General features: G+C 41.3%; 1 protein-coding gene across 1 annotated transcript in view; it reads left to right on the top strand.

The window, feature by feature from the left end:
- Positions 1–13,892, top strand: part of SEMA5A (semaphorin 5A) — a 400,911-nt gene that overhangs the window by 143,081 nt on the left and 243,938 nt on the right. The window contains exon 3 of the mRNA XM_036309681.1: positions 13,001–13,196. Coding sequence (XP_036165574.1) covers positions 13,076–13,196 — 121 coding nt within the window. The 5' untranslated portion in view covers positions 13,001–13,075. The remainder of the gene's footprint in view (positions 1–13,000; positions 13,197–13,892) is intronic.

Genomic DNA, 13,892 nt, shown 5'->3' with positions numbered 1-13,892 from the left:
TGAATGCACAGGTCAATACAAGACCTGGTGTAAGCAAGCCATCACCACCTGAGGGAAAAGTTAATGGGTGAAAATAATGCAAACCCACATACAAATCTCTACCTTCTTAACAATATTCATGTTTCCATTAAAATGCTACTCATGTTCCTTTTCTTCAGTTCTGCTGTTCACTGTCACAGATATTTTATTCCCTTATTAAAATTTTCTTAACATAAGAATTGGGGATGCTGGGAAAGGTGCAGAAGTGGGTGGGGCCAGACCCAGCAGAATTCTTGTTGATTAATTTTTTGCTCTTTATATAGGAAAGGAAATTGCAGCTACATACATATTTTTTAAAATATTCAAATATTCTATTATACTTGTTTTTTCCCACCTTTATCTATAATAATTCCTGATGAAGCTGGGGCCAGAGGGAAGCCAGTCCTGGTCACGGGTGCCTGTGGGCGGCTGGAGGAGGGAAGCTTGGGTCCCAGGTGCCGGAGGGAAGCCGGTGCTGGCAGCTGGGGGATGGAAGGCCTACTCTTGCACAAATTTTTGTGCATCAGGGCTCTAGTTGAAGTATAATTTGCAAATAAAAATTGTTCATATTTACCTTGTACAATGTGATGTTTTGATACTTGTGTATGTGTGAAATGATTACCACAATCAAGCTAATTAACACATCACCTTATGTAGTTACAGTGGGGCCTTGACTTACGAGTGTCCCGACTAACGAGTTTTTTGAGATACCAGCTGTCTTTCGGCCGATTTTTTGAGTTGATAGAGAAATTTGAGTTAACGAGCTCCTTAACAAGCTCGGTCTCGGAACGAATTAAACTCGTAAGTCAAGGCCCCACTGTAGTTACCTTTTTGCGTGTGTGGTGAGAGCATTTAAGATCTGTCTTAGTACATTTTGAGTATATAACACAGTGTTATTAACTGCTACCATTGTGTGCTTTCACATGTTGGCAAAGACATTACACTCCAAGTCCTCCTCTTGTATGTAGTTAACATGCTGAACATTAGATTTCCAGAACTTACTCATCCTGTGTACCCTTTCATCAACATCTTCCTATTTCCACCAGCCACAGCCCCTAGCAACCACCATTCTAGTATGCTTCTGTGAGTTTCACTGTTTTAGACTCTTTACAAAGATTGCTCTGGTTGCAACATAGAGGATGGACTCTTGGGGGACAAGCATGGAAAGCCCCAAGACAACTAGAGCAGCTTCTGCTAAGTCTGGGTGAGATATGGAGTGGCTTCAACTGGGATTGCAGCAGTAGAGGTGAGGGAAGGGGACAGGCGTGTGACCCACTTGTTAGGGTTTACTGATGGTTTAGAGTGTCCTGTGGAGGAGTTAGAGAAATAAAAATGACTACCTGTGACAGGGAGACTCAGGCAGGAAGTGGACTCAAGGAGGGGGAATTGGTGGTTTTCTAGGTCCATGTTTGATTGGAGGTGATTCTTTGTCCATTAGAAAAATGATGGAATTGGCAGTTTCAGGGGCATGTTGGGGCTGGGATATAATTTTATATTCACCAGTTGAAAACTGCTATTCATCATCATGGGCCTTCAAGGAGGGTGCGAGATGGCAAGCAGAGGATGGCACAAGACATGGAGAAGGCTATCCATAGTTGTGTGAGGGCTGGTTCTCTTTTATCATTGGCTGAATGAAATCTTGGTAAATTAGGTTTCTGGCTCTAGGACCAGTGAATGATGCTGCAGCTGGTTACTTAGTGAAATTTCTCTCCCCAAGGGCACATGTTCAGGCCTAACACAAGGTCAGTTTTAGAAATAGAGCATCTGCTTGTTTCTTAAGCCCAGTGATCTATGTGTCTAGCAGGGCTCCCAATCGTTAGTTAGTATGGTCATTGCAGAAATCCTATATAATAGAGAGGTAATATGCAAATTGACCCTCACTCTGTCACACCGTCACAAGATGGCTGCACCCACAGTGGAGGCGGGGTTCCTGTAACGAGCTGTAATGAGTGATCAGCAAGGACCTGAGGCTATGTGGTGCTGGGCCGGGGTAAGGGACCTGAGGCTGTGCCCCCTGCGCGGTGGGGCTTGATGGGGACCTCAGGCCACACCCCCGGCCCAGAGGGGGCTAATGGGGGACCTCAGGCCGTGCCTCCTGCCCTGGCACCAGACCAGAGGATTTGAGATCATGCTCACAGCCCAATGGGGTTTGACAGGGGACCTCAGGCTGCACCCCCGGCCCAGAGGGGGTTGATGGGGAATCTCAGGCCGCAACCCCCCACCCGGCAGGGCTTGGTGGGGAACCTGAGGCTGGGCCCACCACCTGGCAGAGCTTGACAGGGGACCTGAGGCTGCGCCCCTTGCCCAGCGCTGAACCAGGGGACCTGAGGCTCTGCTCCCCGGGGGTGTGGCCGTCTGGGTCTGGGTCTCACACAATTTTGAGGTGCACGCGGGTGGGCAGGGACTTGATTCTGGGTCCTGCAGCATGCCCCAGACTCTGACAGGAGGAAGATTTTCATATACATTTTACTAATTTTCTTTCATCTCTGACACTTCTATCATAGAGAAAGGGCAAATAACAATATTAAAATATTTCCTCTAATTAATTCCCTTTTAATGGGCACAAATTTCATGCATCGGGCCACTAGTGAGGTATAAATAAGAATAGGATGTTCAACACAACAAGATGGCCAAGGTCTTGACTGTCAAAATCACTAATTCTTCCATTTTTCTGTGGGGCCTCCTTGGGTCTTGTCTCCATGTCTGTCAAACAGGAAGGAAAGAAAATATTTTTACAGGTTTATTTCAGGAAAATAAGAGATATAGTAATATTGTTCAGAATCACATAATCTTCTTTGAAGTTTCTTAAATTTTATTATTTTCTGATAACTAGAATCTTTGATTTTGATACAATATGAATCAGTAATATTTTCTTGTGATTAGAACTTTTAAGATTCCTTCCTCTTAGCAACTTTCAAATATGCAAAACAATATTGTTAACTATAGTTAATTTTCTGTTTTAATGAGGATTTCTTATTCTTGCTTTTAATAAACTGAGTCAAAAGTAGTAAGTAAGTGCACTGCATTTGAGATATGACCAAAGATTATGACAGATTTAAATGGACTCAAATATACTGACTTTGCCATGTCTGGTCCTTTGGGCCTTATAGGTATCAACTAAAATCTGAAAATACCAATTCAGGGCCTTTTCATTAAATATTCTAGTTTTCCAAGTATATTAACAGTCTATTATGTGTGAATTCACTGTATAATATTTTAAGGTATTTGCGTTTTCATCTTAGAATAATGAATATGATGAGTTTATTTCTGTTATGAATTGTAACATCCTCCTTTTTTTGTCCTTTGACTTTCATGTGTTCCAACAGAGGATGGTGTGCCAGAGTAATGTATCTGAACCCCTCAGGGTTAACATGGCATGGTGATATCTTCCATGAGCTTTCAGTTTCCAGGCCCAGGAGACTTCCTCTTTTTAGCTGGGCTGCCTATAGTAATCCCTTCATCCGTTTGACTGTTAATTGGAAAATTATGACATTTAGAAAGGACATTTCTCAAAACCATGGGAATCCTTGTATTTGGACCAGATGTTAAGAGAATTTTAACAGAGAAATAAAACATCTGTGACAACGAATAGCAGAATTGAAGAAAAAGGAACATGAATAGCATTTTAATGGAAGCATAAATATTGTTAAGAAGGTAGCGATGTGTATGTGGGTTTGCATTATTTTCACCCATTAACTTTTTCCTCAGGTGGTGATGGCTTGCCTATATTATTCCTTGTATTGTCCAGAGGTGGAGATTTTCACAGCCTTATTTAAGAATAGGGCAGATACCCAGGTATTCGCGGTCAGGGTGGTAAAGACTGTCATAGAAATGAGTATTGATGAACAGTGGGGCCAGGTGGGGATGGGGGCAAAGTGGAAAAAAATCAAAGAGGGCTACTCAGAGATTGGGGCTACGGATGGAGGATAGAGGCAGGGAAACCCATAAAAAAACAGCTGATGCTGCAGAGCTGAGAAATAGATGGGTTGGTCAGGGTGGGGAAATGGGCATCATTCTAGATATGGGTGAGGGAAGGGTTGTCAGAACATAGTGACCAACTGAAAGATGAACTTCGAGCAGATGAAGGAAAGGGAGCTGGTGGGTGGGTCCTCAGATTCTGAGTTGGATGTCTGAGTGAATGGTGTAGCTGGATATGAGGGCAAATAGGTATGAAGAAGAGAGCTGGTGAAGACAGGTATTGAAGTCATCTTTAAATGAGGCACCTTTGGGTTATTTATGTGAAGATATCTAGTTTGATTTATGAGTTTGGATCATGTACAGAAGTTTTGAAGAGAGTTATAGATTTGGAAGTCACTAGTTTTTTAGAAAATTTGTAATATTATGTGAGTTTTAGTAAAAGGCCATTGAGAATGCGTAGGCTGAGAAGCGATGAACCTTTAGGAGAGATTGGGTTGCACCTTCATGTAGCAGGAGCCCTGAGCAGTAAGAGATCTGGATGCAGTAGGAGCACAGGGAGATTCAGGTGTTATTGAAACCAGGGAACAGAGGATTTTGGGAGATATTCAAGAGAAAAGCTCAGTGGGCACATGTGCCATAGAGACTTTCAGTTGCATAGGCTCACAGGTTTTGACAATCAGGAGGTGGCCAGTGATGTTGACCAGAACAGTGAAGATGGAAGGGTGAATCCTTTTCTTCCTGCTACCATTGTGTGCTTTCTTTCCCATGTTGGCAAAGACATTGCACTCCAAGTCCTGCTTATCTTAACTAAAAACAAATGGGAGCTATGAATAATAATTTCAACACCATGAGAGTCATTTATAACTTGATTATCTTACTGTGTCCAAAACCCTTTAGAAATTGTCCATTGTTGCCTTGAAAACCCATTATTTGAATTTTCATTTTTAGAAAGAACTCAATTGTTGGTTTAGTAACACACAAGTAGATTCAATGAACTTTCACTTAGTTTTAAAACCTGCTGACAGATAAAATTAATATTGCCTTTGTGTAAATAATAATTTTATCTAATGGACTTCATTTATTTTTATGGATCCTTCAGGCGATCTGGAGCTAAAGTAAGGGAAAAAGGCAAAAATGCAATAACAATTCCCTTTGAAGAAAGATATAAAATAAGGTCATTGGAGCCGAACTATTATTGAAATATATAAAATAGTTTAATGTTTGCTTTTTCCCATTTTATACCATGAGGTCATTTTATATAACCATAAAATTCCATCTCATCTCCATTCAGATATTATGAAAATCTAGAAGTAAGAAAGCAAGATTCTTATTCAGTTACCTGAAGGTGGCAGCGAATGATGCTTCTCTCCTTAAGGCAGTCGCTGTTTTCATTAACACGTTCCTAAAAATGTTTCACTAATCCATTGATGCTAAACCTCTTTTGGCTGAAACTTGGCAGTCGAGACACATGGGTTAAAATAATATAAAAAGGAGCTAATCTTTACAAAAAGGTATGTAAATATGGAAGATGCAGTATGTCTGGCGAGCATCCTGATTCCCCATAGAGACTCAACATCATAAGAAGAAACCTTTAATTTCACCTTGTTTTCCAAATAATGTTCAGTTATTATTTTTGAAAAAGGTTAGAAGAATCTATTTTCTTGCACACCGTGCATTAAGTTTATTGTTTTATTGATTCTTCATTTAATCCCATTTCCTGCTCAGTACCTAAAATATCTGAACTATTGCAAGAAAGGAACATAGGTTCATTCAATACATTGATTCCATCCTTGAACACATCAGATTGATTGTCCTGGATCATTTCTTCCTGCTGCTTTAAACACTTTTAACTTGAACTCCTTCAGAAGTCATCACCCCTTTGGGGGTCGAACGACCCTTTTACAGGGGTCGCCTAAGCCATTGGAAAACACATATATAATTACATATTGTTTTTGTGATTAATCACTATGCTTTAATTATGTTCAATTTGTAACAATGAAAATACATCCTGCATATCAGATATTTACATTACGATTCATAACAGTAGCAAAATTACAGTTATTAAGTAGCAACGAAAATAATTTTATGGCTGGGGGTCACCACAACATGAGGAACTGTATTAAAGGGTCGCGGCATTAAGAAGGTTGAGAACCACTGATTTAGAGGGAATTCCTTTGTCTTCTGGGTTTCCTAAGTCTTTACTTCTACTTCTATTTGATAATTATAGAAAGGTGGATTTCTAGTTGTTTGACTACTCTTAACTGTGACCTTGAAGGGCCCCCCATTGTATACTCTTCACCTTTGCCCCCTGTGTTCGAGTGCTATCTCTTGCCCATAGGTGACATCCTTCAATGTGGCTGGTTGGTTAATGATTTCCCCTATGACTCCTCTTGTTTCTGTGCCAAGGGCTTATTCCTTATTATGAAGTTTGGGGATACGTTACTGGAGTTGGTTCAGATCATCTGATCTTGTGGCCCTTAATAAGTGTGTGGTTCTGCCAGCATGTGTGGGAAGACTGAGCAAGCCTTGCAAAGAGCCAGGGGGTAGTGGCCTCACCTATTTGGTGTGGCTGCCACAACACACTTGATCTTACAGCAGTAACCTATGAGATGCCTTTAACCCGAGCCTTCATATCTCAGACACAGAGTGAAGAGAGAGATTGGGTGATTTCAACCTCCCCTTTCATCTCTCAAATTCATTGAATCATTGGCAAGTTCTGTCTCATATGTGCCAAGGGAATGAATGAACCACCTCACCATGGTGTTTGCTCAATGGCAAGGGATGGGTGAATTCTAAATGCTCAATAGGTCATTGGCTATGTGATTTCTGATTCATTCAGACTGCATATTCAACATGTTGGAATGCATAAAACTTGGGACTATAATGTTCAAGCCATAGGTGGTTTATAATAAAAAGGAGAAACAAAAGTGTAGGAATATAAAAGGTTGTATGCATATACATGCAACCTTTGATGAGGAATCAGGCCTTAATTGCTACATTGGGATTCCTGGAAAAGAGCTGCCACCGTGGGCTGGAGTGGGTAGCCTTGTGTATGCAGAAGGTGGAAGCCAGTCTGAACCAAGCCCAGTGGGAAGACTTGGGCAGGTGTGGGGCCTGTGGCATCCGCAACATGCAGATAAGTGTGCAAGACTGACTGAAGATCCTGACTAGGCCAGCGGGGCTGGAGGGATGCCTTTGTAGTGGGAGTAGCGGAGGTGGAATTGGAGGAGATGGTTGTTGGTGAAGAGGTAGAGTGTTTTCTTTGGAATGCAGTGGAGGAACCCTGAGAGTTTTGAAAGGCCTGGGCTGTTTATCTGGCAGGAGCTGATGATTGTGCAACAGGTACCGTAGTTAGCTGTGCCAGGGGTTTGGGGATGAGACCATATGGTTTGTTCGGATGGTGGAATGATTCTTCAGTGGTTCTGCTGCTTTCAGTTTAGTCTGGGACTTAATTCTGGGGGAGCCGTTGGTTCATCGGATCCCATGGAGTAGGGCCAGGAGATGGGAAGAGGGAATGCAAATACACACATTTCAGAAGAGCTGTCCATTAGACATTACAACACGCTGTAGTAGTTCTTTGTATTATTAAGAGGCACATGTGTAACAGTCTCCTCAATTTTGCCTTCAGCCCTTTGATACTAAGGACTCTGCAGTGGGCAGGTATGGGGCATGGCTTCCTGAGTCCTGTCCGAGTCAGCTCACCTGATTTCATTGTCCTCTCCCCAATGGAAGTCCTGGCTTTATGGACTCTCTGAGATGTGCCAAAGGATTAGGCCACTTCCCACTTTACAGTAGACCTAAGGCTCAGAAGAAACCCAGCCACTAATGAATAGAAGCACACTAAACTTATTTTGGATCTGTGTTTATTAATAACTAGTTAGATTTTGTTTCCTAAGCAAACTTCTTGTGTAAGTGCTTATTCTTTTGATTTCTTTCTTTCTTTTTTTAATCTGACAGCATTTTTTAAACTAAGAGGAACAGTTATTTCTGTTCCCTAAAGCCTATTCATTTGTGGTGTGGGTGTGAATGGGAAATGTTATTTATTGCACACACATTTATACTCAGAGTTTTGCTTATTTAGATGGAGCTTGTAGAGAGATCCTCCCACATCAGGAAACTAAAAGGAAGGCCTCAGGGGTTTTGAAATAGATGCAACAAAAATGCTTCTATTTTGTAGCCCAAATTAGCCTGCTGTAATAAATCTTCCTATTTGCAAAATTGTTTGTTTAGTATTAACTCACCTAATGTGTTTTTAATTTTTCAGAGGGAGTGGGATGAAATTAGAACAACATTTACTTAAAGTGATCTTTTGAAAATTTCTTCATAATATATTTCCCAATGTAGCAAATAGTTATAATTAACATGACTTTTATTCTTAGTGAAATTTTGCTGACGTGACTCAATACAAATTTAGTTAGGATGTGTGTATATATGTGTGCGTGTGTATATATATATATATATATATATATATATATATATATATTTAAACAGTCTTTTAAGTGATGATAGCTTATTTAATTTCTAAAGAGTGAGAGGTGCACAGAAATTGGAGGTTCTCAACCAGGGGTGACTGGCAGTGTCTGGAGACTATTTGGGTTGGCACAGATGGGGCAGGGGTGCTACTGGCATCTAGCCAGGGATGTTGTTAAATGTGCTGAACAGTTCCCAGAATAAAGAATGATCTGGCTCTAAATGTCACAGTCCTGAGATCCAGCACTAAAATCCCTGATATAATTATGTGCCTCCCCACCTCTGTCATTGAGTGGCTAGAGCTCTGTGACTCAGTGGAAGATGGAATTACGTAATCTGGGATGGAGCCTCCTTAGAGTCAAGTCATTCAGGGAGTTAGTCATGCATGGCAGGCTGCTCAGAAAAGCCCACTCTGTAAATGAAGATGGTGAATACCCTGCCCTGGCATCTTACCACGAGGATTGTTTATAGTCCCTTTATTTTAAGAAAAAAGGTAACATGCTATGTAGTCTGCAAATTATAAACTTCTAAAAATCACCTGTTCTCATTAAAAGGGCTTCACTTAGTTTTTCATGGCAAACATGTAATTTCATCTCATCATCGTGGGCCTACGAGTCCCATTTTAGCTGCTCTCCTACTTGACGTGGCATCTCCTCCTTCTCTAATGGTCCCTTTCCACATCTAGACACTTGTGCTATTTTCCCCCACCTTTCCTTCAGGAGGCAAAGATGCTGGCATTGAGGTGAGAAGTTCATGGCTGTTGACTTTGGACAGTTTCAATGGGCGGTTGTTCAGTGGAACTCATTTCATAGGTAGCACAGGGGAGTCTATGTTGGTGTGGGCCTGACACATTGAAAAATCATGTGCAAGAGAAAAATTTGCTCTTAGTCCCTACTTGACTTGAACTCAGGCTGGGAGGTCAGGCTGAGGCAGTGGTCCAACCATCTCTGATGGAATGTTGCCCAGTGAGAGATAATGTGTCAGAGGTACTGCTCTGGGTGCCCGTTGGGTGCCAGGCACAGTGTGAATGTGTCATGCCTCCCACAGAGCTAGCACTTTCTGCGGGTTTACTGGTACTTTCACTAGCCATCCTGCGTTATTTTATCATCACTGATTTGTTTTGACATGAGCGGTGATAATCTATCTCCAGGGGGCTGGTGAGGGTGCTTCAAATGCCCTTGCTCTGGACAGAACTAAATTACATCTGAAACGCCTCTAACAAGTGTTATTCTATGTTATGTCATCCGATGAAATTTCCTGTGTTAAGTCTCAGGTCAGAAGGATAAGAAAAGGAGGGCTACTTCATGTGGTTACCTCTAGACTGGAGTTCTAGAGCCTTGCCCAGTTTTTCAGAGACTATGATACCTTGTCCAAGAGTGAACTTAATCATCTTTTAATTTTATAGCCCAGGAAAAACATAACTCCTGTGCCTTCATTGTCCGTGTCTGGGTAGGGGTTGTGGCCTTGTTGGACAGGTGCCCCACCCTCCCAATTTTCCGCTGCACTCCTTCTTCTATCTTCATGCTCAGGGTCCCTGACTCCTACAGAAGCCATACTCTAGCTTAGTCATGATTTACAGTCCCTCCACCATCTTCTGCTCAATGTGTACATTTTCATCAATGGGAACATTGAGTCAATGAGACTCAAAATATAGAGACTGAGAAATATGATGCCCCCTAAAATTTATGTGTCTTCTTTGTGAAATATCACCATATATTCAGGGGACACTCCTTTAGAGGATGAGGCCTCTTTTCTTCATTCATAACTGCGTCCATTACGAGGACCCTGATAGCTTCCCACTTTTGCATTTTTGGGGTCTTCTATTTGATATCTCCTCTCCCTCTTAAATCTACAGTCTTTTCCCACTCACCACTTTTCAGAAGCCACATTTCATGATCTGTTTTCTTTACACTAAACTTTTCCTAACATTAACTGTTTAGTGCTTCTCTGGTTTCCTTGCATGTTCTTTGCTTACCTGGCATTTAAGTTAGCCATCCATGTTCTAGTCCACTTTTTCTCCTTCCAATCCTTTTTGGTTCTTTGACGTATGGATTTTGTCTCTTGTTTTACTGAAACTGTTCCCCCCAATTAAAAAATATATATATATTTTTATTGATTCCAGGGAGGAAGGGAGAGGGAAACATCAATGAGAGGGAATCATTGGTCAACTGACCCCTGCATGTGCCCCTCTCCTCCCCACCCCCTACTGGGGATTGAGCCTGCAACCTGAGTAAGTGCCCTGACTGGAAATCAAACCCTTACCTCCTGGTTCATAGGTCCATGCTCAACCACTGAGCCATGCTGGTCAGGCTGTTCCCCCAAATTGATTGATCATTGACTGCCTTTTCACTAAAGCATTGGTCTGATTCATTGGGATGCAGTTGACCAGGTCTCTTTTTAAAAAGTGTTATTATTATTTTTTTAAAATCTAACTTGATCTCCATTTTCGCTTGGTGAGCTATCTCTGATTTCCTTCTCATCTTTGTGTTATGACTGTTTAATTAGCAGCTTCTAAACAAACATAAAACTACTTAGCTCCTCCTTTTCCCCCCTCATGCTTTCCCCTGGTGAATTTAACCACTTCCATGATTTTAACCCTTCCAAACGTTGTATGCAATCTCTGACTTCTTTTTATATGAGCACCCAGCCTGGATTTTCAAGTCTGCTGCTTTTCCTTAAGTATTCTCTCAGCATCTTCAACCCAACATGCACACTACTAAATGATCATATTCTCCTCTAAATAAAATTCTTCTATTGATTATCATGTTAAACACAATGGCACTACCATCTTCACAGTCTCTTATATTCTCTGTCTTGAGTCCGTCCATGCCTCTTTACTTTCTGTTTTCCTAAATTTTGCAGATTAGAACAATGATCATTTTATTTCATTTCACACTTTGCAGTTAGGAATTTGGACAGGGCTCACCTGGGTGATTCCTTTGCTCTCATCCTTACTGAAGTCATCAGTGGCTTCCACATTTACTCATATGGCAGGTGCCTTGGTGGGGGCACTGGGAGGATGGGCTCTGTGGGAAATGTCACTAGAGCTCCTCTATGTGGTCACTCTAACATGGTAGGCTCAGGATAGCTGGACTTCTTACCTGGGGTCCCAGTGCTCAGACAGCATGTGCTAAGAGATAGGACGTGGAGACTGCCAGTATTAGGGACTGGGCTTAGAACCTAGCGCATCATCACTTCTGTTGTCTCTGATTGAGCCAGATGGTCACATTGACAACCCAGAGTCAAGAGAGGGGTCAATAGCCCAACCTTTACAGATGGAATTTCAAGGAATCTGTGGCCTTCTTTAATTTGCCATACTTTCCCATCACTTTGAATGCTTGCCTGCATTTTTATTCACATGGACACCATTAGAAGTCGCAGCTTCATTTATTGCTCTTCTGAGCAATTGCATTGTCCTCAAATGAACTTCTTCACCTCTGTGCTCCTTTCTACCCAATTTCCCAAGTACACTGTTGTGAGAATACTTTTGTTAATTTTTCATCTAATGTAATATTAATATACTATGGTAGCTTGTTGCCTAAATATGGAGACATCAGACATTAGTATAGTTTGCCTTTCAAACCTTAAATCAACCTACTCTGTAAGCTGCTTCCCACTATATCTCCTTTTATATCCCCTGGTGTTTGGGTCAAGTATAGCAAACTGTTCCCAAAACACATTGCCTACTCCTTCCTCTTGCCTCTCCAGGACATCTTTTCATCCTCTTCCTTTGGCATGGAATGCACTTCCAGAAATCTCCATCTGTTGAAATCCTCTTTATCCTCCAAAATGAAACTCAAACGTGAGCCCCTCTGTGGATATACCCTTCATCCGTCTAAATAGCACGAGGACTCTCAACTCCCACCACATTCCTGCTTCTTTTTATGGCTTTTTAACAACTTGGATTATAGTTATTTTTACAAGCCTATCTTATTTTAAAGCTTATTCATCTTTTAAATTATTCATAGGCTTTCAAGTATCAGCACCCCCAGTATAGTAATTTCATCTCACCCAGTAGGTGCTCAATATAGATTTCAGTGGATTTATATTTGGTCCCTAACCAGAGACTTTGCAGGTCATCTATACATTTCAAAGGATAAATTCACTAAATATGGGCAATTTTTAAGAGTCGGGCAGTATAATAACTGGCTTATAAGTCAATGACAATGGTTATGGCCTTATTAAATAGAGTCTTTTGAATATTAAAAAGGAAGGCCAGCATTCTCTGGGTTTCCACATATAGATCTGTGTTTGCATGTTCCAAGGGAAACCCAATTGATGATTACAGCCCTTTAACTGTATTCCTTAGGAAAGTGACTGTCATGTTTTCATGGAGCTTAAACTTGAACATTTCTCCTTTTATAAAAAAAATGGGTTATCTCATAAAATTATTGTGAAAAAAAGGTCCTTATTGAGATACATACACTCATATGTATCTGACAAATAAGCTAGAAAAAAGTCTGCTTGTCTGAGCTCTCAGAGCTCAGACAAGCAGACATTTTTTTTTAAAGGCAGTGGTAACAGGGCATTACCAAAAGGCCACCACCAGAAACCCTGGCTTGTTTCCATCCAGGTGTTCTCCTTTGTGTTTCAGGCACTTTTCCCACATGACGGGAGGACGAGCTTCTGGTTAGAAGACAAGCGCAGAGCCCGAGCCCTCCTGCCCACCATGAAGGGCCCCTGTGTCATCGCGTGGCTGTTCTCCAGCCTGGGCTGGTGGAGACTGGCCCAGCCCACAACAGACGCTTCTCAGTGCCAGAGAGCGGAGCACCCGGTCATTTCCTATAAAGGTAAGGGACAGGCATGCTCTGAGTGCCACGGCACTTTCCACGCTCAGTGACAAGAGGATAGCAGTTGCTCCATTACTTTCATTTTAGACATTGTTCACAATAGGAGTAAAAATATGAACTCCTTCATCGCCAGAATTTCATGTCCAGAAACGGATCACTAACTCAAGAATTTTTACAGATAAGGAAGCCCCCGTGTTGAGACCACTGTTATGTAGCAGGTGCTGGAAGTATCCTGGACATTTGAACCAGGGGGTAAAAATGTGACCCACAGACTTAACACCAAAGTCAAGGAAAACAAAAAAATTCTCAGCTCAGTATTTCCCAACAAAACCTTAGTCTTGCCACAAAACATGTTTTGTTCCTGACTGGCATTGCATGGCAGACAGAATTGGTTTAATTGTCTCTGGTACCTCTATGGATCCATGGGATTAATAAATTGGTATGTGTATCCACTCATGTGTTTTTTCATTAATTAGAATTTATTTAGGGTTCTTTTCACCCCAGACACTCAGCATGCATGAAGAAAACGAAATGTCTTTATCCCTGTCCTCAACGAACTCACAGTTACATTATCAAGTGAACCAAACTTACTCGGTCATTGTATTTTAATAATCCATCCAATAGTTTTATGTTTTGTTACTTTTTAAACTTTGTATCATAACAATTTCAAATAGACAAAAATAGAAAAAATAATTT

This window comes from Myotis myotis, unplaced genomic scaffold (assembly GCF_014108235.1).
Source record: "Myotis myotis isolate mMyoMyo1 unplaced genomic scaffold, mMyoMyo1.p scaffold_m19_p_5, whole genome shotgun sequence".
In the NCBI taxonomy this organism is placed as follows: Eukaryota; Metazoa; Chordata; class Mammalia; order Chiroptera; family Vespertilionidae; genus Myotis; species Myotis myotis.
This window is presented reverse-complemented; position numbering and strand designations above follow the sequence as displayed.